Source organism: Fusarium redolens, assembly GCF_020744475.1.
Source record: "Fusarium redolens strain MPI-CAGE-AT-0023 chromosome Unknown BKA55scaffold_11, whole genome shotgun sequence".
In the NCBI taxonomy this organism is placed as follows: Eukaryota; Fungi; Ascomycota; class Sordariomycetes; order Hypocreales; family Nectriaceae; genus Fusarium; species Fusarium redolens.
The window spans coordinates 1,230,543-1,257,850 of record NW_025763674.1 but is presented as its reverse complement, the minus strand read 5'-3'; the positions used below and the strand labels follow the sequence as shown (position 1 = coordinate 1,257,850).

At 47.0% G+C, this 27,308-nt stretch overlaps 12 protein-coding genes across 12 annotated transcripts; 5 read left to right on the top strand and 7 right to left on the bottom strand.

The window, feature by feature from the left end:
* Positions 1–554: 554 nt before the first annotated feature.
* Positions 555–1,998, bottom strand: BKA55DRAFT_85040 (uncharacterized protein). Its single transcript, XM_046201658.1, has 2 exons — positions 1,405–1,998; positions 555–1,351 (listed from the first exon to the last, which is right to left on the bottom strand). The coding sequence occupies exons 1-2, from the start codon at positions 1,595–1,597 to the stop codon at positions 705–707; spliced, it is 840 nt and encodes a 279-aa protein (XP_046047658.1). The 5' UTR covers positions 1,598–1,998; the 3' UTR covers positions 555–704.
* Positions 1,999–2,823: 825 nt separating this feature from the next.
* On the top strand, positions 2,824–3,637 carry BKA55DRAFT_692237 (alpha-N-methyltransferase NTM1; the record flags this gene model as incomplete). The annotated part of the gene is made up of 3 exons (XM_046199754.1): positions 2,824–3,056; positions 3,113–3,448; positions 3,499–3,637. The coding sequence occupies 3 exons, from the start codon at positions 2,824–2,826 to the stop codon at positions 3,635–3,637; spliced, it is 708 nt and encodes a 235-aa protein (XP_046047657.1).
* Positions 3,638–3,912: 275 nt separating this feature from the next.
* BKA55DRAFT_595555 (alpha-N-methyltransferase NTM1) lies at positions 3,913–4,680 on the bottom strand (the record flags this gene model as incomplete). Its single annotated transcript, XM_046195822.1, has 3 exons — positions 3,913–4,042; positions 4,097–4,426; positions 4,478–4,680. The coding sequence occupies 3 exons, from the start codon at positions 4,678–4,680 to the stop codon at positions 3,913–3,915; spliced, it is 663 nt and encodes a 220-aa protein (XP_046047656.1).
* A 567-nt stretch (positions 4,681–5,247) lies between these two features.
* On the bottom strand, positions 5,248–7,481 carry BKA55DRAFT_573909 (S-adenosyl-L-methionine-dependent methyltransferase). Its single transcript, XM_046193249.1, has 9 exons — positions 6,910–7,481; positions 6,825–6,863; positions 6,685–6,778; positions 6,614–6,639; positions 6,543–6,561; positions 6,345–6,496; positions 6,262–6,299; positions 5,815–6,215; positions 5,248–5,771 (listed from the first exon to the last, which is right to left on the bottom strand). The coding sequence occupies exons 1-9, from the start codon at positions 7,045–7,047 to the stop codon at positions 5,611–5,613; spliced, it is 1,068 nt and encodes a 355-aa protein (XP_046047655.1). The 5' UTR covers positions 7,048–7,481; the 3' UTR covers positions 5,248–5,610.
* A 167-nt stretch (positions 7,482–7,648) lies between these two features.
* Positions 7,649–9,608, top strand: BKA55DRAFT_573901 (cytochrome P450). The gene is made up of 5 exons (XM_046193248.1): positions 7,649–8,034; positions 8,086–8,629; positions 8,678–8,803; positions 8,846–9,329; positions 9,375–9,608. Exons 1-5 carry the CDS (start codon positions 7,788–7,790, stop codon positions 9,486–9,488), a joined length of 1,515 nt encoding a protein of 504 aa, XP_046047654.1. The 5' UTR covers positions 7,649–7,787; the 3' UTR covers positions 9,489–9,608.
* On the bottom strand, positions 9,609–14,685 carry BKA55DRAFT_677322 (putative ABC transporter). Its single transcript, XM_046198110.1, has 5 exons — positions 13,640–14,685; positions 12,552–13,591; positions 11,574–12,500; positions 10,474–11,526; positions 9,609–10,419 (listed from the first exon to the last, which is right to left on the bottom strand). The coding sequence occupies exons 1-5, from the start codon at positions 14,349–14,351 to the stop codon at positions 9,646–9,648; spliced, it is 4,506 nt and encodes a 1,501-aa protein (XP_046047653.1). The 5' UTR covers positions 14,352–14,685; the 3' UTR covers positions 9,609–9,645.
* A 366-nt stretch (positions 14,686–15,051) lies between these two features.
* Positions 15,052–15,452, top strand: BKA55DRAFT_595549 (uncharacterized protein; the record flags this gene model as incomplete). The annotated part of the gene is made up of 2 exons (XM_046195821.1): positions 15,052–15,159; positions 15,210–15,452. 2 exons carry the CDS (start codon positions 15,052–15,054, stop codon positions 15,450–15,452), a joined length of 351 nt encoding a protein of 116 aa, XP_046047652.1.
* A 1,489-nt stretch (positions 15,453–16,941) lies between these two features.
* Positions 16,942–17,696, bottom strand: BKA55DRAFT_84873 (uncharacterized protein). Its single transcript, XM_046201657.1, has one exon. The coding sequence runs from the start codon at positions 17,431–17,433 to the stop codon at positions 17,104–17,106; it is 330 nt and encodes a 109-aa protein (XP_046047651.1). The 5' UTR covers positions 17,434–17,696; the 3' UTR covers positions 16,942–17,103.
* A 137-nt stretch (positions 17,697–17,833) lies between these two features.
* BKA55DRAFT_573890 (uncharacterized protein) lies at positions 17,834–18,689 on the top strand. Its single transcript, XM_046193247.1, has one exon. The coding sequence runs from the start codon at positions 18,141–18,143 to the stop codon at positions 18,357–18,359; it is 219 nt and encodes a 72-aa protein (XP_046047650.1). The 5' UTR covers positions 17,834–18,140; the 3' UTR covers positions 18,360–18,689.
* A 285-nt stretch (positions 18,690–18,974) lies between these two features.
* On the bottom strand, positions 18,975–20,164 carry BKA55DRAFT_573888 (uncharacterized protein). Its single transcript, XM_046193246.1, has one exon. It carries the CDS (start codon positions 19,674–19,676, stop codon positions 19,194–19,196), a length of 483 nt encoding a protein of 160 aa, XP_046047649.1. The 5' UTR covers positions 19,677–20,164; the 3' UTR covers positions 18,975–19,193.
* A 2,150-nt stretch (positions 20,165–22,314) lies between these two features.
* Positions 22,315–24,422, top strand: BKA55DRAFT_647451 (uncharacterized protein; the record flags this gene model as incomplete). Its single annotated transcript, XM_046197230.1, has 3 exons — positions 22,315–22,989; positions 23,045–23,994; positions 24,061–24,422. The coding sequence occupies exons 1-3, from the start codon at positions 22,577–22,579 to the stop codon at positions 24,420–24,422; spliced, it is 1,725 nt and encodes a 574-aa protein (XP_046047648.1). The 5' UTR covers positions 22,315–22,576.
* A 924-nt stretch (positions 24,423–25,346) lies between these two features.
* On the bottom strand, positions 25,347–27,189 carry BKA55DRAFT_84791 (uncharacterized protein). Its single transcript, XM_046201656.1, has 2 exons — positions 25,473–27,189; positions 25,347–25,394 (listed from the first exon to the last, which is right to left on the bottom strand). The coding sequence occupies exon 1, from the start codon at positions 27,024–27,026 to the stop codon at positions 25,524–25,526; it is 1,503 nt and encodes a 500-aa protein (XP_046047647.1). The 5' UTR covers positions 27,027–27,189; the 3' UTR covers positions 25,347–25,394; positions 25,473–25,523.
* Positions 27,190–27,308: the final 119 nt, after the last annotated feature.

Genomic DNA, 27,308 nt, shown 5'->3' with positions numbered 1-27,308 from the left:
GGGATTATTAGAGATCAACACTCATTGGCTAGTTGACATTGCCTCACTCGCGGGACAGCACACCATGTCAGCATCGCTTCAAGAAAATGAGGCCTCAACTGAGACGAATGATGCGGCAGTTTCTTGATTGATATTGACAGAAGTCTCAATGGCCCCCATTGCTGCCTAGTGCCAACTGACACGTTGGCGCAGCCTCACTCCGAAGCTACGGGGAATATAACTGTCAGGTTGATATGGTATGATCTGACGATGAAGGCTTATCATGAAAGTCCGAAGGGTTTTGTTTGAGAATGCGACACTGGACTTTATGATACTGTCACGAGGAATGTAAGTCAGCCAAAAGGCACTACAGGTTCGGTGAAATCTTGTTGCTTGTGTCACTCTTGGTCTTGGCATCAACTGCATGAAGATCGTTCAGACAGCAAGACAAGTAGGAGTGCAATGCACGAACTAGGCATTGACGTAGGGACATGAATAGCAAGTATGGATGTTAACACAAGTATGTAAAATGGTGTACAGAAGAAGCTAGGATCATTTTTGAGAAAAGGATATCGAAATCTGCAATTAATTACTATTCTATTCTATAAACCTCTAGCCATCTAACTTTCATCTAGATATTGGATATCAACGCTAACACCTAAACGCGCCATAAAGACGCAAACCATAGTTCAACCTGTTTTCGTCCGTCTCGGATCACATTCCGTTTACTTGCTGGAGGACTTTGGCTTCCAGAGGACCCAGGCAAAAGTGATGCATAGCTTAAGGAACGCAGCGATCCAGAGAGCTCCAGCAAATCCGACCCATGACTTGGACAAGAAACCACCGGAAACAGCACCAGCAAACAGAAGCACGGCTCCAGTAGCTCTTCGGTTTCGATCGGCATTGTCGTTGATAGGCGCAGTGAAGAGCTTGGCGTCGCTCATCATGTCGCAGTACAAACTTGTGAGGACAATAGTCGGCATGGCGTTGTACTTGAGGACACGACTAGCGACAATCTGGCCTGCGCTCTGGAAAGCGAGGATGATGATAGCGGCGTAGTCAGTTGCTGGGAACGAGTCCTGAACTCTCTCGATAATCCAGCCATCTTGGTGTCTTGTTTCCCGTCCATGAGGGTGATTATAAACAGCACCGGTTGTAGCGAGGATAGCTACCAGACCAGTGAGAAGAGCCTGGATAAGGAATGAAGTGATAAGAACCCAGCGCTTCTGAGGCCCGAAAAATCGGTGGAAGCTGGAGAAGAAGAGAGCTCCAATGGCGAAGCAAACAATAGCGAGAAAACAGCGAGACCAGGCCTTTCCGGGAAGGTTCTCAGGCTGATGACTGACGCCTAGACCAACAAAGATTGTGTTTCCTGCATGATGTGAGTTTGAGTTTGGAGATATCAGTTGAGGGACATGAACTGACCTGTCTGCATACTGACGAAACAGCCATACATGTTGAACGCAGCGCTGTCAACGAGACCAGCCACGAAGAAGCAAATGAGCAACAGAATATCGCCCCATCGCGGATCGATCTCCGTCGTGAATCTGCTGGCAACAGGGCTCTTGGGCTCTCCCTTTGGCCCAGCTTCGGGGTTATCGCTACCAGAGTCGGGCATATTGACCGAGATTTCCAAAATTTCGGAGGAAATGCCGAAGTGACTTTTCTTGCTTGCAGTTCAGTTCCCTACGTCGATAACGTCGTTTGATGCAATTCAACCGTCGCGTGAGTAATGACGTCCTTGAAAAAGTGAAAATATTTTCTTAGTCAACGCCTCGAAAGTTATTTTAAAGGGAGAGAGAAAAAAAGAGTCGCTCCTTTAATCGGGATGACGTGCTGGGTGGGCCCACTATTATTCGGAGCGAAAATTGTCTGGGCTGAAAGAGATTAGGATGCGGCGATTTCGGCTCTGAATTGCTTCGCCAAGAGGAGTGCACAGACGATGCGTACGTGGACTAGTCTGGGCAAAATATTGTTAATGGACTCTGTTTAAGTGGATGAAGTCGAATTATATATGTGAAGAAACGTTATTCTTATAGGTTAAGATTACAGCCTTATGTTTTTAACAGCTACAATGTTCAGTGCAGTGAAATCATTAAATGTCAGAGAGAAGAGACGCCAAGGTGCACTGCCTCGCATCAATGGGGCGCCTTCTATTGACAAAACAATACCAAGAATCGCGTATTGCCAAGCCGGCACTTGGCTTCCCATGCCGAGATCACTTTGTCTAGGCATTTAGAGACCGCATATTCCGCCAAGAAGAACGAGTTTCGAACGGACTTGATAAGTTTCGAAGTGAGCTCCTTACTCTTTTCCACTTATCAGCCAACACGAATAAATCTCAATGACTCAATCACAACATGTTGAGAAAAGGGATATCCATAAACTTGCAAACAACTTCCAGTGGCTCAGCTAGATAGAAGTGTAGGCTAATGTGGCTTTACCATAGTTTAAGATGCAACTTTTTATTGAGTAAAACCCTCCGGTCGCAATTGGTCACTTTATATCCAATGCAGGCTTGTGTTATTAACTTTTTGTAGTTGTCTTGAGCATCTCGACTACCTACCCTGCGGCACTGCTGTGGCGTTGGGATTCTACCAAGGATATTCAAAGAATTAGCTTTATTAAGTGATAACGTCAATGAACCTTCTGGTCAAAGCCTTGAATTCTCATCAAAGCTTACCTAAAGCCTCATGATCAATTTACAGGACCGAGAAATCCATTCACTAACATTTCGTCAAGAGCAAGCCACATGTGGCGCAGCACCAAGCACAAATGTTTTATGCAGGCAAAATTTAGAGGCGGATTTCTTCTTCTGCAAACCAATTCACAGACCCTCTCATCATGTCGAACCCTACAAACTCACAACCCGATAGCTTAATACAAGCAGAAAAATGCAAAGAATACTGGGAGACCGTTGATTCCGACAATAACGGAATGCTTGGCGGTGTTTTGTCTGTCATGCCCTCCGTTTCTCGCATTGATCTCCAAGGCTCGAGGACCTTCCTTGCGAGATTAGGAATTGGCATCAAGAGTGGTAGACAGAGGATACCGAGGGTTCTTGAAGGTGGAGCGGGGTAAGTGTTAGATTTACGATGTCTGAGAACGAAGTTGCTAATAGTGAACTTTATAGGATTGGCAGGATCACAGAAGGACTGCTTCTGAAGCTGGCAGATCAAGTTGATGTCGTCGAGCCCGTGTCTAAATTCACAGAAACTCTACGCGGCAAACCTGGTGTCGGAGAAATCCATAACGTCGGCCTTGAAAAATGGGAACCTAGCGAAGGAGCCGTATACGATCTGATCTGGATCCAATGGTGCATAGGACATCTCAACGACGAGGAGTTGGTGCAATTTCTGGAGAGGTGCAAGTCTGTGCTAGAGAAGGAGCATGGCCTTATTGTGTTCAAGGAGAACTTAAGCACATGGGGACAGGATAAGTTCGATGAACTTGACGGCAGCGTCACAAGGTGAGAATTCCAGCCGACAGTTCCGCGGTTGGGTACTGACGAGTGAGTAGGGAGGATGAGAAGTTTCAGCAGCTCTTCAAGAGAGCGGGGTTGAAGCTGGTGAAGTCAGATATGCAACGTGGATTCCCGGTTGTCAAGAACCGTCAACTACTCCCGTTGAAGATGTATGCTCTTCGACCAGATCAATAAGGAATAACCTCATTTCCTCTCAATTGTATAATTTCGGCGAATGGAGTCAGCATGCAACAGAGCAGTATTAGCGACCTGGGACACCGAAAGTCCATTTTCTTCCATGTTTGCCGGACTGACTAAGTTTCGAAAATTTCTACTCATTCATATACTCTTTTCTTGAAGTCTGCCAAGCCAACATCCTAAGCGCGAGAGCTGCCATGATCGGCCAGTGATTGGCCACGGAGGAAGCGCAACCAACCAACACCTTATTCAACAGAGAATGAAACGAACCTTCATCGCCCCTTTGGCTTTAAAGCATACATCTTAACCGGCAGCAAAGATTTCGGAAATCCATTTTGCAACTCAGATCGTATAATCGCCAAACCCGCCTTATCAAAAATAGCTCCAAAACCCTGGTCGGTCCTAATAAAACTATAAGTATGAATCTTATGATGAAGCAGGGACTTTTAAACGTACCGTGTTACACTACTATCGACTTCGTCATATGTATCTTCGCCCGAAGTACTCAAATTCTCCTTCACTATGATAATCCCCCCAGGACTCAAAGCAGCAGCGCAACGTTCGAGATATTGGATGAGTAGAACATCAGGTATTTGACCAGCACACCATTGTGTCCAGATCAGATCATACTTGACGTCTTGAGGCTGCCACTCCTGCAAGCCAATATTGTAAATCTGGCCTACACCGGGCGTATCAACTAAACCGGCGGTGAACTTAGCAACGGGCTCAATGATATCGACAGTTTCAGCGATGTCGAGAAGCAAGCCTCTAGTGATTCTACCAATTCTATATAAAATGATTAGTTTAGTCTAGTCTCATGTCTAGGAGTCTACTGACCCAGCTCCGCCTTCTAGCGCTCTCGAAACCCGGGGCTTCCCAACGCCCAGCTTTGCCAAAAACGACCGCGAGCCCTGCAAGTCGATCCTCGACACGGAGGGAAAACCACCTAGCATGCCGTCGACACTAGCAGCGACATTTTGCCAGTAGTTTTTCCCCTCGTCCATTGATATCAACGAATCGGGTAGTGGATGTTGCACCATGTTGAATGTTGGGGTTGACTCCAGTTAAGAAATTAGGAATTACAGTAATTCAAGGGAGGTTTTTCTCGTACTGCCGATCGAACCGCTTTTTAAAAAGTACAGGTCTAAAATGCCTGAGGCAAGGGTGACTATACTCCACCTGGGTAGAAGCGAGATCCAGACTTTGGTCTAAACTCACCGACAGATGGGGACTAAAATACCTCTCACACCACATGGTTAGTGGAAGGAGAGGTAGATTCTTGGGTGGTATTACGTGAGACCCGTAGGACTTAAGCGCGATGTCAGAAGTGCTGAGGTCTTTCTTTTGAACGTATGATATTGATTGAGAGAAAATTCTTATTACGGTGTAACGTGATACGATCTCATACCCCTGTCACGTACACTAGCCGGGGCGAAGTTTAAATCGAATATGACGCCATGCTTGAGACATCGATCATCATGGTTGTAAATGCTTAAAATGTGAATTTGACCATGGTATATCTTAGATATTTCAAGTCTCATTTATTTTGGCTGTGCCTATAGTCTTTGCCAGCTGATTCCTGCTCCAATATCGATAACCAAATAGGGCTACGAACCGCTGAGAACTTACGCAGCTCAAGCATCCAATGAAAGTCTTATGGTAGTTACAATATATGGGATATACATATCCTGCCCTTTTGGACAGGGTACTATGAGTATCTTGTGTGCAGATTTCATTGTAGTTCACGGTCACTGATAATAACTGTCTCCGGAGAATCTGGTTTGATGGGAGAAATGTGAATGCTTGGCTAAGAAAAGAAATAATCGCCTGATAATCATATTGAATCGTTCAAATCGTTATGGTAAAGTTTGTGGACTAACTATCCCATCATGGTTGGGCCTCCGGCTTTTGGCCATAAACTACATGTCTGAAAATTGTCAGTACTTGCTCTTCACAAACTCGAAGATCACTTACATAGGCCACCAAGCGTGAATGCGCCTGTCCCTCATATCTGTCCTAACCTTTGCCAAAAACACTTCAACCTCTTCTGCACTCCATCCCAACCCTCTCGTGAAAAGAGCCATAGAAAGACCCGACAACTCACCAGCGATGTTATGATTACACCAAAACCCTAAATCGTCAGCCAAACCCTTCCCTTGGTAAGAAACACATACCAAGTTCCTTATAATAAGGATCAGCAGGCCATCTATTAGTAGGCCACTTATAAACCACCTCCGTAACATTAACGAACCCAGCATCAATCATCTGCTGTTTGTAAAACTTGGCACTCTCCGCCGTACGACCGAATTTATTCGTCGCTTCGACCATGAGACTAGACCACTGATCGATAAATGAATCTTTTTCAAGAGAGCCGTCGTCGCATTGCGCGGGGAATGTTATGTCTTGGCATTCAATCCAACCGCCGGGACTGAGAGCGTTGAAGGACTGGGTGAAGAATTTGGGAAAGTCGCCGATTGACCCGGTCATCATGCGGGCGAAGACGAAGTCGAAGGGGTAGGAGAATGTCCATTCGTCTTCGAGGTCGTCGACTTGGAATTGGAGATTTGTGGGAAGGCTGCATGTGTCAGTGAGAGCAAGGCGGGACATAAGCTGGGGCGTACAAATTGGGTTGAATGGGACTGAGATCAATACCGATGACCTAAAATGTTAGTACTTGTGTCAAGAGTGAGATGAGAAGCTGTACTTGTGTTTCGGGATGCGCATCGGCAAAGTCAATCGCCCAGACACCAGTACCTGTTCCTGCATCAAGAGCGCGGTTCAAAGGCTTGTCATCTCCAATGGGACTGAGATAAAGCTTTCCGCCAAGAGTAAGTGAAAACAAATGATGTTGAAGATCTACCCAATCAGTTCATGTTCATAATACATGTATAAACTCACTCACCTAGACGTTCTTGCTCAGACTGATGAGACGCGATGTTAGTGATGAACTGACGAGATACGTGCGCTTCATACCGAGTCATTGGGGAGTACATAATTGACTATAAAAGTTAACGAGACATATCAAAAGGATGGGATATACGTACTGGACTCTCTAAAAGCATGGTATGTTCTTCCGTTCTCGGTGCGATACGCCATGATGCTTGAATTGATTGACGCTGTACTGCTCGCAGCATCATCCTGCATATGTCAGCCCAATCCACCAAGAAACCTAGATATTTCTTACCCCGATCGCTGAATCGTCATCGCGAAAATCATGCTCACTCTACATCACGTTAATTCAACCCCCCTCAACAATCTCAATAGCTAACCTCGGCTTGCAGCGCGCTCTCATCAGTCGTAGGCGCTTGTCTATCCGTCGCAGTCGCAGTCGCGGTAGCAGTCGCAGCGGTAATTAGACCGGCAACATCGTCGCCACCCTGCTTCTCAGCCTCTGCATCAGCCGTCATGTTCGCTCGGCAAAAGTCCAACGTTCCGCTGTCAAAATACGACGTTGCACGTGGGAAATAAAACGTTATGGCAAAGGTGAACAGAAAAGGTCAAAAATTTCCCCTCATCTGAATAAACAAGAATACGTGCCGAGCCGCGCCTCGTTACTGGAATAAAAACGTCGTCGCAACGTAAGCACTTGAATTCGGAAGACTGTGGCTTGTGGCTGGCATGTCAGATGTTAAACGGTTCACTGACTTGGGAATATTTCTCCTTCAGGGCAATGGTTAACCTCAGTCTCGGATCATTGACCCAAAAACAATGCCCTCTCTCCGATCCCAGCGATCGTATTTCCCGGGTTCCGCGGGGAGCTAGGACGATAGAGCATGTTTTTAGTGGTGCTGTTCCGTCTAGCGCTGAGCTTTAGTTCGCTTTAGTTCGCTTTAGTGATGATGGGCCGCCAAAGATGTGAATGTGGAGGGGCTGGAACACAAGAGAGCCCATCGCTTGCATTCCCTGTCTTGCCGAGGAGGATGGATGCGATGCATGATCAGATGCTAGTGAAAGGAAAGGAACATTAATGATCCTCTTTGGCCTGTAGAATTGTTTCTTTTTGTAAAAGCCATGTCTGTCCCCATCTTGTCCCCACGGGTTCGGCCCGCTGGTCCCTGATCGCAAACTGCACCCACGAACCAACAGCTTCAACGTTGATTGATACGAGAACCGTAAATTGTTGAAGATTATTCTTGGCAGCGCCATCATGGCTGCAGCTTCTTTTGTTGGCTATTTGCGCGAAATCGCTGGTGATGTTCGTCCATCGATCGCGATCGCAGGACTCTTGGTAGTCTTGCTGACCCTCTGCTCTGCAATCTCAACATGGCGACAATATAATCGCCTGCGCGAATTTAAAGGCCCTCGCCTAGCAGCTCTCTCAAAATGGTGGTTAATCAAGAAAGTCGGCGGCGGAAGAGCATACCTCGATTTTTGGGAGGTCACAAAACAATATGGTATGCTTATCCCAACAATCGCATCATCGTCGCAAAGCTAACACTACAGAGGCTCAATCGCTCGAGTCGGACCCAACGATCTTGTCACCGACGACCCAGAACTAATGCGCCACATCCTCAATGTACGAACTGAATACCGCCGATCGGATTGGTACGATGGCATGCGCTTCGATCCAGGAAACAACAACATTCTCTCTTGGCGCGACGAAGACGAGCATTTTAAGCTACGTTCTAAAATGTCAGCTGGTTACGGCGGTCGCGAAGTCGAGAATCTCGAACCAAAGATCGATAAGAACATATTCTCGTTTATGAACCTACTGGGCAAATACGCAGATGAGAAAAACCCCGTTGATTTTGGTCGTCGCGCGCAGTTTTTTACACTAGATGTCATTTCGGACCTGGCGTTTGGTGAACCGTTTGGGTTTCTGGAGACGGATTCGGATGTGTACAAGTATATTCAGATCACGGAGGAGACGTTGCCGGCTGTTATGGTCACGACGGTAATTCCGTGGTTGGTCAAAGTGCTGAGCTCACCTGTTTTTAAAAGTCTTTTGCCATCGAAGAAGGATAGGCTTGGGTTTGGGAAGTTGATGGGGTGAGTTCGTGATTGTAATTGACTCGTGACAATGCTGACGGATTGAAGAATTGCGAAACAGGTCACGGCTGAACGGTTTGGACCGGATAAAAAGGTTCAGAAAGATATGCTTGGGTCTTTTGTTGCTCATGGTCTTACTCAGAAGGAAGCAGAGTCGGAGATTTTGTTACAGATGTAAGTGCTCGACTTAATTGGTATCATCGCTAATAATCGCAGCGTCGCGGGCTCGGATACAACAGCTACAGCCATTCGCTCAACCATGCTTCACATCATAACCAATCCCCTCGTATACTCCAAACTCCGCACCGAAATCTCCAAAACCCACTTCTCAGAACCCATCATTCCCGACTCAATCGGTCGCGATCTTCCCTACCTCCAAGCCGTCATAAAAGAAGGTCTTCGCATCTTCCCCCCCGTCGCAGGTCTAATGTCCAAACAAGTCCCTCCCCAAGGCGACACCTGGAAAGGGCAATTCATCCCCGGCGGTACAAAAATCGGTTACTGCGCCTGGGGAATCTTTCGCCGTGAGGATATTTGGGGTTCTGATGCGGGAGAGTTTCGACCGGAGAGATGGTTGGAGAGCAAGGGTGAGAAGTTGAGGGAGATGGAGAGTGCGCTTGAGTTGATCTTTAGCTATGGACGGTGGCAGTGTTTGGGGAGGCCGGTTGCTTTGATGGAGTTGAATAAGGTCTATGTTGAGGTAAGTTTGATGACGATTGGGAGGGATGGTGCTAATTGTGTGTAGTTGCTGAGACGGTTTGACTTTACGATCTGTGATCCTACGAATCCTTGGAGGGTGTTTAATTGTGGTATTTTCTCGCAGTCTGAGCTCATGGTTCGCGTTCATCGCAGAGATTGAATGGCAGCCTATCTAACCATGGCCACAAAGATCTGCGATTGATGAAGGAGTAGGGATTGAATGACAAGCGCGCTATCAATTGAGCTTCGGATAGTAATTACATGATGTACAGAACCAAGAAAAGATATCAACCCCATTATTGCTTCTCACAGACTCCTCACTCTTTCTTTTCCTTCTTCCCCTTCTTATTCTTCGGGACCCTAACAAGCCAATACAACGCCAAAGCCGCAAAAACATTAAATATGATATAAACCCACATCAACCCAAAATTCCTCCACCGTTCACTATAATGCGACTGAACCCTCGCCAAAAACACATTACTATCCCCAATAGTACAATACGTGCATGTACTATTACTGCTCTTATCCACAAGATAACCCCCCGCACTCTTGATATACGCCTGCATATACTCACCACACGTCTGTCCCTTCGGCGGTGGGAAAACAACATATTCGTTCTGCGCACAGACAGCTTCTGTATTTGCCACGGCGGTGGATAAGATTGCGGATATGAGGTATGTGAAGGGGCTGACGCGATACATCCATATCCAGAACTTGGGGAAACTGTCTGGTGGTGCGAGAACACCGCAGAAGATAAGACACATCATAAAGAGCAGATTAGCGATGTTTCCTCCTGTTTCGGCTGAGCTGCACCCGGCAATTATGAAATCGGTAAAGGTGCAGGTGAAGAGCATGAAGACGAGGAAGAGAAGAAACATCAGTGCGCCGCGCTCGGCTACTGCGTCGGTGGGTTCGGCGTTGCGGTATAGACCGATGGGGTAGTACCAACAGAAGTACATGATCGCAGCCATGAGGGTGTTCCACGGGATTTCGACGATGATCTGACTCAAGATGAAGACTTGCCAGCTGTACGTTTTGGAGGGTCGTTCTCTGACTTCATACAAATCTCTTTGGATGACAAAGTGCGGCATCTAAACAGTCAGTCTTACTCAAATCAGTTCAGACTTGAGGCAGTTCAGGCTTACCTGTTGCTGCGTGAGCTGCCCAAAGACAGTCAATACCTGAAAAATCGCAAACATCTGGTTCTGCAGTCCAAGCGCGGTGTTAGGCGCCTGATAAAACGAAAAGCCGATAAACAACGCAACGAGCGTACATAACGCCGCTTTCGAGTAAATATACGAAGGGGTTCTCCAATACTGTTCAAAAACTCGTGTTGTAACATACTTCAACTGCGTCGTAAACGTAGCAGCAAATTCGTCATACAAATGCGGATCTTCATCCTGACTCTTCTCAACCCTATGATGAGACAGTTCTTGCAAGTGTTCCTGCACAGCAGCGAATTCGGAGGAATCTTTCCAGATCTGGGGCCAGTTGAGATTCGTTTCGGAACCGGGTGCTGCGCCGATTACTTCGAGCATCCATTCTGCGGGGTTTGCTTCGGGCGGACAGGGCTCTGCGCCGTGGGATTCGAAATAGCGAGTCATGGTGCGGGAATGATCGCCTACGTCTCCGAAATATACTGTTTTTCCTCCGCTTGCTAGGAAGAGTAAACGATCGAAGCGTTGGAAGAGCATTGCTGATGGTTGGTGGATAGTGCAGAGGATAGCTTGTCCACTACGAGCCAGCTTCTCCAACAGGTCCAGAATAGCCCATGAAGTCTGTGAATCCAATCCCGACGTAGGTTCATCAACGAATAACAAAACTGGCGGTTTTGCAGCGAGTTCAACACCAATTGTCAATCGTTTTCGTTGTTCGACATTTAACCCCTCGCCTAAAACACCAACGACTGCTTCAGAATAGTCCTGCATGTCTAGCATTTTGATGACTTCATCAACATATGCGATTTTCTGCTTGACGGGTATGTGTTTTGGCTGTCGCATTATAGCGGAGAAGTTGAGGGCTTCGCGGACTGTTGTTGTGGATAGGTGAAGGTCTTGTTGTTGGACGTAGCCGGTTTTGCGCTGGAAGGAGGCGTCGCGGAGTTTGTCGTCGACGAGGATGTCGCCGTGTATTACGCCCATGCTTGTGCGGTCGGCGAGACAGTCGAGGAGGGTTGTTTTGCCGGCTCCTGAAACGCCCTGGGTTTGTTAGTACGGGGAGAAATGGTTTGGGCTGGGGGGCTTACCATTAGAGCTGTCATTGTACCGGGTTTGACCCATCCTGCTACGTTATCAAGAATACGTCTGTTTTCACTCTTGATCTTGATATCGTAGCAGACGTTGTTCCAGTGGAAGACGCTGGTTGACTTGAAGTTTGACGGTTGTCCTTCTCCATAGCCTTCTTTCTCTGTGATTGCCACACGACCCGCCGGACTAGATTCAGCATCGACTCTGTTCGTCGCCAGTCTGTGCCCTCGACGGAAAACAAGAACCTCTCCCTTTGACTTCTTTGCGCTGACGGTCTCAGCGAAAAACATATACGTTGCAAGGAAAAGAAGCGTAAAAGCGATGACGATGCCAACGTTTCGCCACTTGTGCGCATGATAATATGAGAACGACAAATTGATGTACCTGTCCCCCGAAACCATTGGTTCTCCCTGAACAGCCCCAACAGTCGAACAAACTCGATTCTCAGGTGCTGCATCGGGATACGTGGGAATGAACAAGTTACACTCAAACTTGCGGTTATGAAACTCATTCACCATAAGTGACTCAAACGCATACGCAAGCGGATTGACGTAGTTGATCCATCTGCACCAACCAAGCATATAGTCAATCTGGATGACAAAGCCCGTGAAAGTGACTAGTGCGAGAATGAGGAGAGCAGCGGGGACCATAGCTTGTGAAAGCGTTCGAGACGCAGAAGCAATTGTCCTGAAAATCATGGACATGCAGAGCGTGACGAGGAATGTGATGAAGAGGAAGTAGAAAAAGGGACCGGGCTCTCTGCGGAGGTTGGTCATGAAGTAGAGTGTGAGGTTGTAGGTGAAAGCGTTGAGAATCTTGTAGGGCATGTCGCAGAGCATAGAAGCCACTGCTTCGGATGAGGGGTGATATAGGGCGTAGCGGTCGTGCTTCTCGACAATGGGTCTTTGAGCATATAACGTGAGGATCTAAAACTGTTAGTTCAAGATTTTGGATAAGATAGAAGGTGACAGGTTTACCTCGAGAGCACTGGAAAACGCATTTGAAAGACAAGCCAAGAAAAGCAAAGCACCCCTCTGAAAAAAGCTCGCAGTCGTCTGATCGATATTATAAAACACACTCCCCACAATAAGCGCCATGATAAAATTTCCAAAAAGCTGCGTAAGCGTTATAGTAGGATCCGTGACCAAACGCTTAAATCCCCTCCAAACACATAGCTTCGTTTGTTGCCAGTAGCTCAACGTATAAGGACTATTCTTTCGTTGGTTCTTAGCCTGCGCTGCCCGTCGATTCGCTCTAAACTCCTCTGCGTCTGGTCCATTGATGGGAAAATCTCGTTTATACTCTTCGATTTCTCGTTGAACAAGGGCGTTTGCTTGGGAAGCTTTCCACGCTGCTGCGAATTCATCTGGTGTTCTCGGTGCACGATCTTCAAACCCCTTTCTGATAATTCGCTCTTGAGGACTCGTCATCGACGTCAAGAAATCCGGCACCGTCTGTCTCGCAGGGCACTCAAACCCAAGATCAACAAAATACTGCTTCGCCATCTTCGTCGAACCAAAGTAAATCTGCCTGCCTTCATACAACACAACAACCTTGTCAAAAATATCATAAGCAGCTTGCGGAGCCTGATATATCGATACCAGAGCCGCCGTATCAGACATCTGCGTCTGCAACCTCAACGTCTTACAAAACTCAACCGCATTAGCTGAATCAAGACCGCGCGTGCTATTATCCCAGCACTGCAGCGGTGCACCGCTGAGCGAGGCTTCGGCGATGGTGACGCGTTTGCGTTCGCCGCCGGATACGCCGCGGACGTATTCGTTTCCGACTTTTGTGTTTACCGTGTGGCTTATGCCGAACATGGCCATTACGACGTCACGGGAGTGGGAGATAAAGGTTTCGCGGTCGACGCCGCCAGGGATGGAGCGTGGGGCGCGGGCGTGGGCGGCGAAGTCGAGGGTGTCGCCGACTGTGAGGTGGGGGAAGTGGACGTCTACTTCTGCGGTGTAGATTGCTTCTCCGCGATGGCGGGTGTGCATTTCATGGGCCGTTATGCCTGGTGGTGTTCAGCCAGTCCAAACCAGGGTCAAGCTTGTCAACTTACCTCTGTAGTTGAAGTATGCATCATCGTTGACATAGATACCACTTGTCTCGCCGGAAATGGTCTTGAGATACGTTGAGCATCCAGACCCAGGAGGACCTAACACCACTAACATCTCTCCGTCCTTGACAACACCGTCAAAGTCTCGAATGATATCGATCCTGGTCTTTCCATATCCCATCAGCTGTCGTGGAAGTGAAGCAGCGTCAAGCCAGATATTGGCCACGTTCTTCTGATAGTCTGTTGGCTGGCCATACCCAAACACATTGAGGTTCTGATAACAAACACCAGCTTTGCGATTAGTGAAGCCAGTCTCACTGTGTAGCTTCGAAATGGCCTTTGCCCAAGCCAAAGCTCTGAACTTGTCACTTCTGGGGTTCAGGGGGCTGTTTTCATCGGCTGTAAAGGGGTTGCCACTGATAGCAGACATCTGACTCTGGTTGGTGTACTGACGTGCCAAGTCGCGGACAATACTGTGTCTGCGCTCGAGCTCCGAGTCTTCTTCATCTTCTGTGGTGGATTTGGGTGGTGTTTCGTCCTTGGAAGCCATGTGGTCTTGAGAATAGTTGGTGGGAGTTGTATCTGAACTTGGATTCACTGGCGTTTGAAGGTCATGAGGCGAAGTAGTAGACTGATTGTTTGCTGTCACATTTGGTCCCAGTCCAGGTAGTGGTGCTGGCTGGACGGATGTACCGCCCATATAAGTTGATGCCATGATCGAATCGGTTGACCAAGGACCGGCTCTGAGTTCCTTCTTGAGTACTATAGGATATCTTGATCACTTGGTCCTTAATAAGGATAGTATAAGTTGAGAGTTTTGAGCTTCAGAAATCTAAAGATTGAGTTCAAGGGACTTGCATGCGAGTGGACTCATAATGGTCTGATGTCCAATATGCTTCAGCCTCTCATATCAATGGAATTTCCAATAAGAAAATTGAAATGAATTGCTGAAAAGAACTCTACAGTATCGTGATAATGAACACATAAACCTCACAGTCCTTTTAAGTCGGCCAAGCGGACTCTTAACAGACTGCGTCTCCCGAATCGCGTGTTGACCAAATTACCCGCATCTCCAAGTTCGCTGCGCTTCCAATATTCCGGTATTGCACCCCTGGCCTCGGGAAGTTGTGGAGAGTCTCGGGATGCGTCTCGAGCCCGACTGCCCGAGTGTGGCACCCATTACTGACATGGACTGTTGCATGATCTGCTACCTAATTGTATCACCCTAGTCCTTGATTGAGTGTTAGGGATAGCGTTTGGCTATATGCTTTTAAAGTCGACATCGACATCTCAGAAAATGCAAGTTGGGATATTGTAAAGATAAAAGTTTTCGTAATTTTTATACGAGAATGTCGAGTCCTGTTTCTCATCGGGATGAGTCTACGGACTTGAGTCCTACAGTTACAAACACATCTATGGATTCGGAACCGAAGAAGGCGAGCAAGAGAGTGCTGTCATGTGTGCTCTGCCAACAAAGGAAAAAGAAATGCGATCGGAAGAGTCCGTGTTCAAATTGCATAAGGGTAATTCCCTCAGCAATCTTTCGGTAATATTGATACTGACAACTTGACAGCTCAAAACAGTCTGCACTCCAAGTTTACCAGCTCCGCCAAGGAAGCGCAGACGTCCGAATCAAGATCTTCTGGAAAGGCTTGCGAGATGTGAAGAACTTCTCAGGCATTGTACTTGTATAAGGCTTCCAACACCAGAGCATAGCCCGCCAAATCAACGCGAACAATCACCTCTGAGCTTACACGACGGCGATGATTTGAAAAGGAAGAGAAGCAGAGAGACTTCGCCTACAGAAGCAGATTGACGGACATCTGGAGTCGTCCTCTCGCACGAATCAGTTCTCTAAGAAAACACGGATGGTCAGTCGGTTTGTTGTTTGAAATTTAAGTCTTCCTGGTATGAAGCCTTTCGTTTTCTGAGACCAGTTCTCTTGCAATTGGGGCTTTGGCTTCATGGGAGTTGAGGTCTTTGGGGATGGACCCTTTAGGGCAGACATTGACGGACGGCTTGCCTGCATTTATCACGATACCCAGTTCACTTCTTCAGTGTCTCAGTTACTGAGATACAAATAATTAGTGCAAACGATCCTTCTTTATATAAGAAGATCAGACATTTATACATTCACTATCCAAACCCTCCACCATGTTTGTTCAAATACGCGGCTTTCTCTCGTTTAACATAGCGAAACCGAAATGCGAAAACACAAAAAACCTGGGGCCTTTGAGTTACTCGGTCAGATCTGACCCTCCATCAGCAAAGCCATTACAGGGGTTACTTACAGGGGTATGTCGCCTAAAACCAATCATTCGGCAGCCCGCTTTTTCAAGGGTTGCAGGTGATCAATTGACATGAGGAGATCAGGCCAACCATAGCGTTGTCTTGACAGAATTGGTGGCGTGAGTTTAAAATGAGTGGTCTGAGTGGTCTACGGGGTCTTGAAGTGTCCGCTTCCCGAATAGCTTCAGATTGAGTGCTGCGTATGGTGAGGGTAGGGGGGGATTAACCGATGGGTAAGGTGGCATTTGCTCACCATTAAGTTGAGATAGACTCAGTACACCTTGACACGAAGGCAAGCCTTCAAAAGTGGTTTAATCTAGATGACTATAGTAGTCAGGCTTGGATTACTGCTGTTGTCTCAATGATCCACGCTTAGTCGGAGAATAACACAAGACCACTCACACCTATCCCTGGCATCAGCATGTTGCATTTCCAAGCCGGTTATACGGATATACGCAAATAGAAATGCTTATTTCGATCCCGTCGATCCATTTCTTCAACGGCTAATTACCCACCTCCACAATATCACATCACCAACAACACACCACTTCGAGAATCCTACGGACGGAGTGTCTGTCAAGTCCGTACTTCCGGCCGATACCCCAGATTCCAGAAACGGAAGATATTCTGACATTCGTCGGGCCTATTCACCAATAAGATTCTGATGATGTGTAATGACACAATTTGTTTCATAGTCATAAGCAATAGGTCGTTTGGCTGGAAATTGACATTGCAATGTTCCTTGTTGGTTCGTGCTGTAGCTGCAGGGATATCGGTCCAACGACTTCTATCTTGGACCTCATATTGGTATCTGTAGCTTTCTAGTAAATGGATATTTGCTAACCATAAAGTCATCGCTATTCGATAGGATAAATTCAGTCAATTAAAGTCAGTTCTGCCAGGCAGCGACGAGAAGCCTGAGCGTCTGGAGGACACCGCGCGATGCATTATCTAACCATTAGGTTAGAGCTATTGCTACAGCACTCTTTACTGATATACTAACTGTCTCGAAAGTTCTTCGTAAAGAGGGTTTATTAGGTGTGTGCTGAATGAGAGCTGTCTAAAGACGTGAGGAAGGTACTGCTGAATATATCTCTACCCTGTGTTCGACCTCGATGACTCAAGATCATCGCTGCGGCTCTTACTTTCAGAATCAAAATACGGCCGCCCGCCCACGCTTACAGCCCTGGCCCCTTGTCTTGCACCAAAATCCCCGTACAGGTAGTCCGGAGTAGCAGCGTGGTAGGTGCAACGATTATCCCAAATCGCGATGTCGTTGACGTTCGGCCACCGGCTTCGAACTTGCAGGTCATGATTATGACAAGCTGGAGAAACCAATCTAGAAAATTGTTTGACTCGTCCTCGCTGAGCCCGTTGATATGGCTAACGTGTTGTCCGACGACGTAAATGCTTTTCCAGCCTGTGACTGGGTTTGTGCGGACAACGCGACGGATGGCTTCTAGTAGTTCACCCTTGTTCTCTGGAGCACCACGCTCACCGCTGTACATTTGTAGCCCATTGTCCCGCGCGTTCTGGTTAAAGCCGGGCTGTGCGTATGTTGCTGTGAGCGTTTCAAGAAAGGTTGGTAGCGGATACGATATTCTATCGTAAACTTCATATCCCGATGCCCAAAGAGTATCTACAGTCGTAAGTATGTGTCTATAGATAGGCGAGGCCTGGGAATTTATACGCCTCCACCGTTCTTTGGCAGCTGAAGCATCCGTAGCAGAGTTTAGGCGCTAGAAACGGGCTCAAAGGCGATATCTCAGTGCCACTGGTTGTGCTGAGACTACTTCCCCTCCCACCGCCCGCTCGGGTAAGGTGCCCCCGCCGCTCCTTAGCCCGACCGTACATCACGCGGCACTCTGTATATAAGTCACCACCATTTCCAACCTTGTGAGCATATATCTTTGGCTTCTGCCTCCTATCAAGCTCCGCCCATCTCGTATCTTCCGTATCACTCCCTCTTCAAGGATCGGCCATGAACATGATCCACAACCTGCCACGTGAGCGTCAAGCACTGGCATCGTCCTTGTCAGCCAAACAGTTCCTGAGCAAAGTGGTACTCCCATTGTTGTCGAGTTGTGATCGAGGACCTGCAACAGAAGTTGCTATCCGTTTCAAGTCCAATTAAACCCCCAGACCGCCCTATATATTCCTGACTCTCCTTTCCCGACATGACAGCAACAACATTCATTCCATTCAGTACATCTGGATGAAATCGACTAAGCTTATTAAAAAAGAAGACTTAGAGTTGAAAGCACAACTATTTAAAGACTGGAAGAGTACTACCCATTGGCCTCATTGTAACCTTCATCCTCAAGCTGCTCCCTTAAGGAATGATTCTATCGCTCCTCAGGTCCGCGGTGAACCTATTATTAAGCCCGAGATTACCGATCAGCTCCAGCAGTTTGCTGAATTTAAGGCTTTTTGAGAATGTTATTAGCAATATCTGTTAGTTGATTGCACTTTTGTTGCCAGTTGTCTTGTAGTGTGCTCAGTTCAACCTGTTGTTTCGCTACTTTGATATTACTTGCGCTGCATCTTACCTCTCTTCGCATTTCGGACTAACGGCAATCGGTCCTTACACAAAGGGCATCTGAGAACAGAATAGAACCTTCAGTCACTTAGCTATAGCCGATATCACATTAGCCAATATCACATTGTATTTTCAATGTTTTAACTAGAAATCTCGTTATTGAATTCTTCACTTCTTTCTTGACCGTCTAATTTTAGAATATCTTCATCAGCGCTTACCTCTGGCAGCTCGATGTCTCCAGTTTTTGACTTGTAAGAGTTTGGCTTCCTATTGTTATCACATTCCTCTCTCGGGGCAAAGCCACGACATCAACCACTGGAACGTCGGCTTCAAATACACAGTGCCAGGGTCGCTAGCGAGCTGCGCGCACCATAGGTGCACATCGCGTAAGAGACCCTTCGACAAGGTCGGTGGTAATGATTCAATAATGACCTGGAGTTGGATAGTCTTTTACTATATAATGCATATAAAGGCCTCAAAGCTTCTTCACATACATGTCTTACAATCCCACTAATATGAGTTTAGCAAATACAGTCATCTAACTTATCGTTGTCAAGAATTATTTTGTACTGAACGTTGATCTATATACTTAACATCACTTGCTGCTAGTACTGTAGTACATAGCTTCGCAATCCCCGCCAACATCGTATAGAACAGGCCCTCCGGCACTAGAGTAAGAGACAAAAGTCGAAAGCAACTGGGCTAGCTCTCAGCGGTAACATGACCAGATTAGGCATAGTCAGTTTCGGCAACTTCATGGCCACAGGCTCGGTCAAAATAGTAGAAGCTCATGGGCGAAGAAACAGTGTAAAGCTGCATGCTGGAGACCTCGGCAGTATAGAAGTAGCAGGTCTTGTACTTGACGTCGAAGCTGACAGCCTTGCATCCACCACGGCAGGCATCGAGGCAGTTCTTCATATTGCCTTCGGTCTGCGACTTCTTGTACCAAGGGATGTTCTTGGCTCCGACATAGCCAGTGGCTCCACAGGCCTTGCCTTGGGTGTCGAAGCTGATGGCTTTGCAGCCACCCGTGCAGGAGACAAAGCAGTTCTGGATGGTGCCCTCGTCCTGTGACTTTTTGTACCAAGGGGTATTCGTGGCACCAACGTAACCGTTTCCGCCACAGATGACTGGCTCAGTTGCACCCGCAGAACAATATGAAGCATTGGAGAAAGCCGCGAAAGCAGCAGCAAAGAAAGTAGAGAAGCGCATAGTGATGGTGGTTATGTTAGTTATGTGGTTGTTTGTAAAGTTGTTTGGGAGAATGCAGTACCCTCAAAACCGGCTCCTGTGGTGGTTTATATAGATGGACTCTGTATGGACCGTTGGTTATTCTCGCATCGCTTAGACGTCCTCGCACCCGTTTAGAGACTTGTCAGTAAGATCCGAAGCGACTCCCACCGACTTCCGATAGCTGAAAGGCTGAAAATTGACTATTGACGTATTTGTATGAATATTTAATAGTTTTGTCTTGGCTTTTGCTACGTTGTTGCTGCGAGTTTTGCTTTTCTCCTTGGCTTTGACAATCGAAGATACCAGCATGGTATCCCATTGGCCCTGCTCAGCTCTTTGCTGGGGTAAAGATAAGCACAAAAATATCAGGAGTAAAAGCCACAACTAATAGACTAACGGCTTTTAGTCGGTCAGACATGTGTTATTTTTGGGATAATTGGTAGGCTGTCGTCGCCGTTTAGTACAACAGTTGTAACCATGAATTAAATGCGCCTTAGAACACAGGGCAGACCGCCAAGATCTGGAGTACTCCGAATGCAGATCTGACAGAATACTCAACAGCATGCTCCGTAGAACATCAGACATTACTAGACGCTAAACGTTGCGCATATGGTTCAAAGCTCGCCCATATTCACAATGTTCAAAAGTTTGACCGTGTAAGAAGAGAATGAGGAGGTTCGTTTAAAGTTGACAGTCGCACAGGGCTTTCGATAGTTCAAAGCCACCTTTCTAAGCGAACCCGGGGCCGGATCATAGCGATTTCATAGCCCATGTACAGTATCCAATTAATAGTTCTACAACAATCTGAACTCCCCTTTGTCCCAATAATCTTTGGTGTGCGGCTTAATCAGAAGTAACCCGCTGTTGACGTCGCACTGTATAGCCACCAACAATCAGGGAACCATCAAGGTCATGGCGATGTGCCATTGGCCTGTCGGCTCGGGCTGTCGGCCTCATCAGGATTTCCGGTTCCAGCAGCGAAAGTGCGGAATTGGTTTTCCTGACCTTGATCGTTGTGTATCGTTGAATAGCTTCAACTGGTCAAACTACATTGCCAAGAAACAATAGCTCCATGTCGGGCTGTCAGCTCGCCACTCTTCATATCAGAACCAACTAAGCGACAAGATAGCCGAGCGATTCTGTTGTAAAGCCGAGTTTCGACACCGCTGAAACACTGGGCCAGAGTGTCTGTTTGACCCCTATAGTGTCAATAACCTGATGCTAGTGCCTGAGGTGGTTGCAAGTAAGATAGAGCTGAGATGATTCTTCTGCAGTGATTGTAAGAATGAACCTGCTACTGTGTTATTATTCTGTCTTACTTTTTCAGTAGGAGTTTTTTTCAATTAAGATATATAATATTCTACTCTGCCAGGCTATACTATAAAACTTAACTTTATTTTTAAAACCTCTATAGCTTATTTTAAACTATTTAATAAGGCCTTGATTTAATCCTTTCTTTTAGATTTTAATATTAGCTTTTATTTATGAATTTATTACTATAATATTTAAAGTTGTTTAAGGTTTAAGGTTATAAGAAGGTTTAATCAACTTCCTTTGAAGTTAATAAAGAATTAATAAATACTATTACATTATTTAATTACAATAGAGGGGGGGGGCTTACTTAGCAGCGTCTTGTTTATATGACTTAAAGCCCCTACTATCAAGGCTTGGGTTCATTACCCTGAACTCATTCTCTATACAAAGAAAGATCATTTCGCGACGTTAAGGATGCCTATATCTCCAGCGCGTCGGGGAGATCACCTGAAGAGGTCACCAGCGCTGGGCGATGGCAAAACAAAGCCTATATCATCGACAAGAGCGCTGCTATAGAAATCCCAGTATAGCTTAAGGCTTCTCCACATATCAACTTATCATATTGCAAAAAGTACTCTACTAAAAACTCTAAGGTGGATATGGAACTATGAGCTGGTGGAAAAAGGGCCAATCTTTAGAGCTGCTGGGCCATCTCTGCCTTCAAACTTGTAAAAGATCGTAAGGGTAACGCGCTTTCCAATCCTTGGCATTTCAAAGGCAAAATACAACAATAACTTTGCCTCATGTGTCTTGCTTTCATCATCTTCGTTCCCACTTTATACCAGGTATGCAAGCCTTTGCAGACTCCGCTGATCTCGAGAAATAGTCGTAGGAAAATGAGGTCTTGGTACGCAGTTTCGACCCGAAGTATCAAGCTAGTATTGAAAATCGCATAACGATCATCAACGGATACGTCGGGAGTGTAAATTCTTGTAGGGTTGCCTCCTACATCCAACGAGGTGCGCTGAAGCAGCCAGCCATGCCTGTCGCTCCCAGCACGAACGGTTTCTGCTCCGACACGAGCTTTGACACGTTTGTGAGGAGCTGGAGAGGTTGGAATTTCGTGTACATCAGTGACTTGAATGTCAAACAAGAACTCCCCACAGTCTTTGATGTCTAATGAATTGGAAGTTGTCTTTCGGAGATTAGTCGGCTGCAGCACATATCCTGATGAGCAACGATTTAATACTGGCCCTTCAATATAGTCTATGTTTACGTAAGAGGGCTCTGCTTGTGACTTGTTGCCATTGCCCACTGCGGACTATACGTATCGAATCAGGCTGGCGACCAACACATCTCACATCGTAGCTCAGCATCACTCGGAATTAATTGGCTAGAAGTGCATAAGTTCCCGCGACTTGCTAGGCATTTTTATCCAATGCCTTGGAGGATCCCCTCATTTGGCTTTCTGTTGCACAGCCACTTTGGAGGTTGAAACTAAACACAGAAGTCAGCAGGCCTCCAACGGAATCGGGTGAGTGATATTCTCAGAAGTTCCGGCCAGTTTGATCTGAGGAGACTATATTCATCTGTTTAAAGCCTTGCAAGAGGATTCCAGGCCTGGAATGGATCCTCTTAGCATCACTAGCGCCTCAGTCGCGCTGGCCGCTGCTGTCTACAAATGCGCGATTGAAGTCAAAAAGATAGTTGGCACAATCGCCGACGCGGCCAACTCGCTCTCGGATTTAGCTGAAGAAGTTCAATTAATTCAGGGAGCACTGCAGGGTGTCGAGGACGCCTTGCAGGACAATCAAGAAGCAATCTCGCGATACAAGGTTGAAGAGGTTTTCTCAATTGCAGTCAAGGGCTGCCGCGCGACTTTGGCGTGCATCAAGCAGGAGTTTGAGCTGCTTTTTAATCGGAGTGACTGGAAAGCTCGATTTATGGTGTTATGGAAGGAAGACGATATGAAAAAGCTGCTCGGACGCCTTGATCGCAAACGAGAAAGTATCCTGCTGTTGCTTCAACTTCTGAGCCTGTAAGCCTATCCCCAGAGATCCAATGCGAAACTACAACTAACCATACCGTCAAAGGAGCTCGGTACGAGAGGTTCAGGCGCTGGTCGCCAAGAAACAGAGTGCTTTAACAGTTGCGAAAGAGGACATAACGGCTCTCATACCGACCTACTGGAGTTGCCGTGATACGATCCTTGACTCTCTTGACAAGGAAACAGTTGATAGCATCTATGCGGACTGGGAAAACCAAGAGAGCAAGCTGAGTACAACCGAGTTTGACTTCGACTACGAATTCTTCAACACACGGGCCTATCGTCGAGCTCTTGCTCAAGCACAAGCCAAACGCAGTCGACAGCTACCACCTCGGAAAGAGCTTGACACCCCCGCCCGGGAATCTAACGGTGGGATAATGGAGCCAGTTGAGGATCTCATTGACTTGAGCTGTGAGCCGAGTCAACAAACTACTTCGATGCCGTCACATATGCCCTCCCAGTCCTATACGGGCCTAGCAGGTCTGCAGTTCATGCCGACAACTGCGCACGATGCGATGACTGAAATAAGTCAAACCGAAACTCAACAGGAAGGGATGGTGACGAATGAACTGCTAAAAACGATGAATCCGAATAGCAGCAGCTTGCCCGCTGGCTCTTCAAGGCCGTATAACCTACCTTCTGACGGCACTCCAGCCACTATCTCTACACTCGGGAACATGGCTACTAAGTCACAGACCTCCTTACTCATAGAGTACTTTGAAGGTGGAAAAGGCCAGAGGGGTCCCAGCAGTAAGTGCCGTCCTGGGATTCGCGTACGCCTAACGCCTAGTAAGAGGAAGGGGGTTTACACAAAACACCATCCTGAGGTCACAGAAACCAGCCGTATTGACCCCTCTTCTGGCATACCTTCGGATGAGCTGCTCGACAATAGCCCTATGGGGAGTTCCAACCCCCCAAACATCGGAGATTCGAGTCTCCAAAGAAACCCAATCGATATTGAAATCGATCACAGCCATAGACGACGACGGCCGGCAAGTCCACTGCGGCCAGCCCAGATCTTGGATGAGATGCGGAAAGGCAGAACAACAGCATAAGTACCAGCCAAGAAGAACGTGAACGATTCAAAATATCAATCTTATGATTCAGGATATATACCCGACGATGACATGAGGCCCCCGAGTCGAAACATTGCCAGAAGGTCACGCCCCAAACAGAGTCGGCGCAGCCAGAGCACCGAAGCCAACGCAGGGTCACCGCGGACTATAAACAACCCCAAGCTTCTGAAAACTGTCAATCATGCTATAAGAACGCTGATTCTACCTGAACTCAATGCACTGAAGTGTGAACAAGCACAACGTGGGCGCCGATATACATCATTCACTGAAGCGGATGCATCGCCAGTTCGCCTTACATCGGCTCTTGCTGATGGTCCGGAGGCAAATGAAAAAGAGCAAGAGAAATGAAAACAAAAATGAAGCAAGCTCTTTATCACATCGATCAAATAGGTTCGATGGGAGAGATAGGAATAGGTCTGAGAGAGAAAAGGAAAGGAGGAAAAGGAGTCAATATAGTAAAAGGGGCTATACAGAGCTTGAGAGAGAAGGTTTCTGACACCGGAGGGCAAAATATACTTATAGGGCATTTAGTGTATAAACTTTTATGATTTGACTTAACGGTTTGTTTAAAATTTGCTTTTCGCTTCTGTGACTTTTCTAACAAATTAAGCTCATACTCTCAAGACTTTAGAATCTCATCATATTCTCAATACTGCTATTGTGAGGCCCTTATGCCAAAGAAATATGATATATGACTATGCGTTACTCTAACCTCTAGGTTAGAGCTTTCCCTGTGGCCTTTTCCATTTACCTTCATTTTTGCTCACCATTGCGCGATGCGCGTGTTAAATTCCACTTCACTTTATTCCACTTGTCCGGTCTCCGCCTCGGTTTGGCTCTAATCATACAACGACAAGCTGACACTCCTCCTCATGATTCACCGATCAAGGTAGCGGTGTTATGTGACCGTTCTGATTTATGAAAAATCATCATTACATTGAGACATTGAGGCCCCCTGAATGCTGTTGTTCAAAAGGAAGAGTATTGCCATTGTGCCGTCTATTCCTATGAAATTAAAAAGTCTAGAATTCCAACAAAGGAAAGAGAATCTAGCTCGATATGAACTGTGAGATAGCTGTTAGGTACAAGCTGATGATTGACTAAGCCACCATACTTACAACTCAAAATGGGGGGGGGTTCCCAAGACCAATCGACAGATTACCTCATCAGCCATCGATTATCACTAAATACTAAAAAAGGCTTCCTTGGGACATCAACTTACCATTGGCCCCGGACATTGTTTAAAATGTCAACCTTGGAGATAGGTAAGCCAGAATTCATAGAAGTTGCCTTTTTCCGTATCAAAATAAGCCCAATCTCCTGTAACCAGCCACGGCTTTCTTATTAGCCTTTCGTACGATCCTTTTAGATTTTATCCTAGTCGATAGCAGTACTAACTGATGTTGTTAGACTCCTCTCATATGCCAGGTCTGAAAGGCACTTGCAAATTCAAGCGGCCCATACAGGTGGTGTTTTGCTATCGACTCTCATCTCTAAAGTGGGCGCTCTCGGTAAAGGTCTGGGCGACGTACTTGGCCCAGACTCATCATTTGCAGCTGTGTCCCAGTAGGCTGCATTCCGCTGCGTTCGCGTGGGCTCTGGTCGCTTTTCTGACACAGGAAGCGGAATCAGAGTTGCATCTGCTCTGAGAATATCATCCCCTAACAAGAACGATTCGTGGCCGGAATTGCGTGGCCTGCGGCGCGGCTCTCCTCTAGATCTTTCGGAGACGCGTCTTTCGTTGTACTGTTCTACATCACCTTTCCACCATGCTGCTTCATCAGGCCTGAGGACCCCCGGAAAGAATTCATCTCTTAGAGGTTTTCCCAGGTCGTAAGTGGAGTGGAAGTCCATGATACAATCCATCGCTTTCCGGCCCGTGACCTGGTCTACGCGTTTCAGTGGAATGTTTCTCGACTCCGGAGTGAGCTCCTTCGCCGCAAGCCAGGCATTCTGGAACATACCCAAACCTCCAACACCGAGAAGACACCAGGACTCGGGGAACTCGCCTCGAGCAGAAACATTGACGAGTAACAGGAGCCAGAGTACTGAGAGACACGCGCAAGATGCTTGCGTGATGATGAACCCAATTGGAACTCCTCTAAACAGCCACACGTCTGATCTCTTTGCTTTACGTAGCATTGTATTGCGGCGATTAACTGATAGCTCACGATCACTTCCTTCCTGGGGCTTTGATAGCCACAGAAACTTCTCCCATGGTCTGCCATTACGGGGTGATTGTGAAGCCGCAAGGGACTCAAGATCGAGGCACTTGCCGTAGCCAAAAATGACCATTACCTCTCGAGATCCATTTCCAGAGGTAATCGCATAGACCTGGTCTGATCTTTGTCTGTTTGGCAATTTCTCCGCCCGCCACTGGGGTAGTAAACCTGTCCACTGCACTAACAAAGTGCCGGCCCCCGTAATGAGTAGCACGCTCCATGAACGATTCACAATGAAAGGTATGAAAGCCAGCGTTAGCTGGATCAAAGTGATTACAATGCCAACGATGTGAATCCAGCTCCAGGAGAATTCAGTCCGTTCATTTTTGTTCCACATGGCTTCAAAGACTGTGATCTTCAGGGCGTAGCTGCTTCTGTCGAAGCCCTGATCTTCCGTATCAAGGTTCGCTTCGCGAGTCTCTATTGCTTCAAGGTCCCGTAGTAAGCGACCGAGGACGAAGTTCTTGTTTTCCCGGAGATATCCAGATTTGAGGTTCAGCACTTTGCATGGATAGTCAGGTGGTGCAAGAAGTCGTCCGTCACCAATAATGCCGACTAATGCGACAAAGGCGTAGGCGACACACCCGAAGGAAAAGCAAACAGGGACATAGATCTTTCCAGTTGCTTGGGAGTAAGCCTTTTGAACCACGTCTCCGCCTAGAACGAAGAGGATTGTCGACACGTCTGACGGATTGGCCCATTGGGAGGCAAGATGATTGCTTGTTGACATATTCAGGTAATAATAACCTGTGTAGTGTTACTGCGTAGAGTAGTTGTGATGTTACTGAACTGTTGTACGGCAGGGGCGCGCTACCAGTGAATAGTGAGTTCTCGGGGAAGAAGCTGACGACTTATTATTGTTTTTTGCCACGTCAGAGCCGGGCGTAATCAGGCTCGGCCTTTGTTTGCCAAGCCTGATGTACAGTGCCTCCTCTGTACGCCCATGTACCTTTTCCATCAGCAGGCTCGGTGCGCAAGGACGTCACACGACTCGCAAATGGCCAATTAGAGG

Excerpts from the sequence above, each read along its gene's own strand:
- BKA55DRAFT_573890 (XM_046193247.1), top strand. The coding sequence starts at position 18,141 with ATGAAATCGACTAAGCTTATTAAAAAAGAAGACTTAGAGTTGAAAGCA.
- BKA55DRAFT_573901 (XM_046193248.1), top strand. The coding sequence starts at position 7,788 with ATGGCTGCAGCTTCTTTTGTTGGCTATTTGCGCGAAATCGCTGGTGAT. Across the intron at positions 8,630-8,677 it reads GGGTTTGGGAAGTTGATGGG|AATTGCGAAACAGGTCACGG; the intron begins GTGAGTTCGTGA and ends GACGGATTGAAG. Across the intron at positions 9,330-9,374 it reads TGAATAAGGTCTATGTTGAG|TTGCTGAGACGGTTTGACTT; the intron begins GTAAGTTTGATG and ends AATTGTGTGTAG.
- BKA55DRAFT_573888 (XM_046193246.1), bottom strand. The coding sequence starts at position 19,676 with ATGCGCTTCTCTACTTTCTTTGCTGCTGCTTTCGCGGCTTTCTCCAAT.
- BKA55DRAFT_84791 (XM_046201656.1), bottom strand. The coding sequence starts at position 27,026 with ATGTCAACAAGCAATCATCTTGCCTCCCAATGGGCCAATCCGTCAGAC.
- BKA55DRAFT_677322 (XM_046198110.1), bottom strand. The coding sequence starts at position 14,351 with ATGGCATCAACTTATATGGGCGGTACATCCGTCCAGCCAGCACCACTA. Across the intron at positions 13,592-13,639 it reads TGCATACTTCAACTACAGAG|GCATAACGGCCCATGAAATG; the intron begins GTAAGTTGACAA and ends GAACACCACCAG. Across the intron at positions 12,501-12,551 it reads CGTTTTCCAGTGCTCTCGAG|ATCCTCACGTTATATGCTCA; the intron begins GTAAACCTGTCA and ends TAACAGTTTTAG.
- BKA55DRAFT_85040 (XM_046201658.1), bottom strand. The coding sequence starts at position 1,597 with ATGCCCGACTCTGGTAGCGATAACCCCGAAGCTGGGCCAAAGGGAGAG. Across the intron at positions 1,352-1,404 it reads TTTCGTCAGTATGCAGACAG|GAAACACAATCTTTGTTGGT; the intron begins GTCAGTTCATGT and ends CACATCATGCAG.
- BKA55DRAFT_84873 (XM_046201657.1), bottom strand. The coding sequence starts at position 17,433 with ATGTACAGCGGTGAGCGTGGTGCTCCAGAGAACAAGGGTGAACTACTA.
- BKA55DRAFT_573909 (XM_046193249.1), bottom strand. The coding sequence starts at position 7,047 with ATGACGGCTGATGCAGAGGCTGAGAAGCAGGGTGGCGACGATGTTGCC. Across the intron at positions 6,300-6,344 it reads ATGCGCATCCCGAAACACAA|GTCATCGGTATTGATCTCAG; the intron begins GTACAGCTTCTC and ends CTAACATTTTAG. Across the intron at positions 6,216-6,261 it reads AGTCCCATTCAACCCAATTT|CCTTCCCACAAATCTCCAAT; the intron begins GTACGCCCCAGC and ends TGACACATGCAG.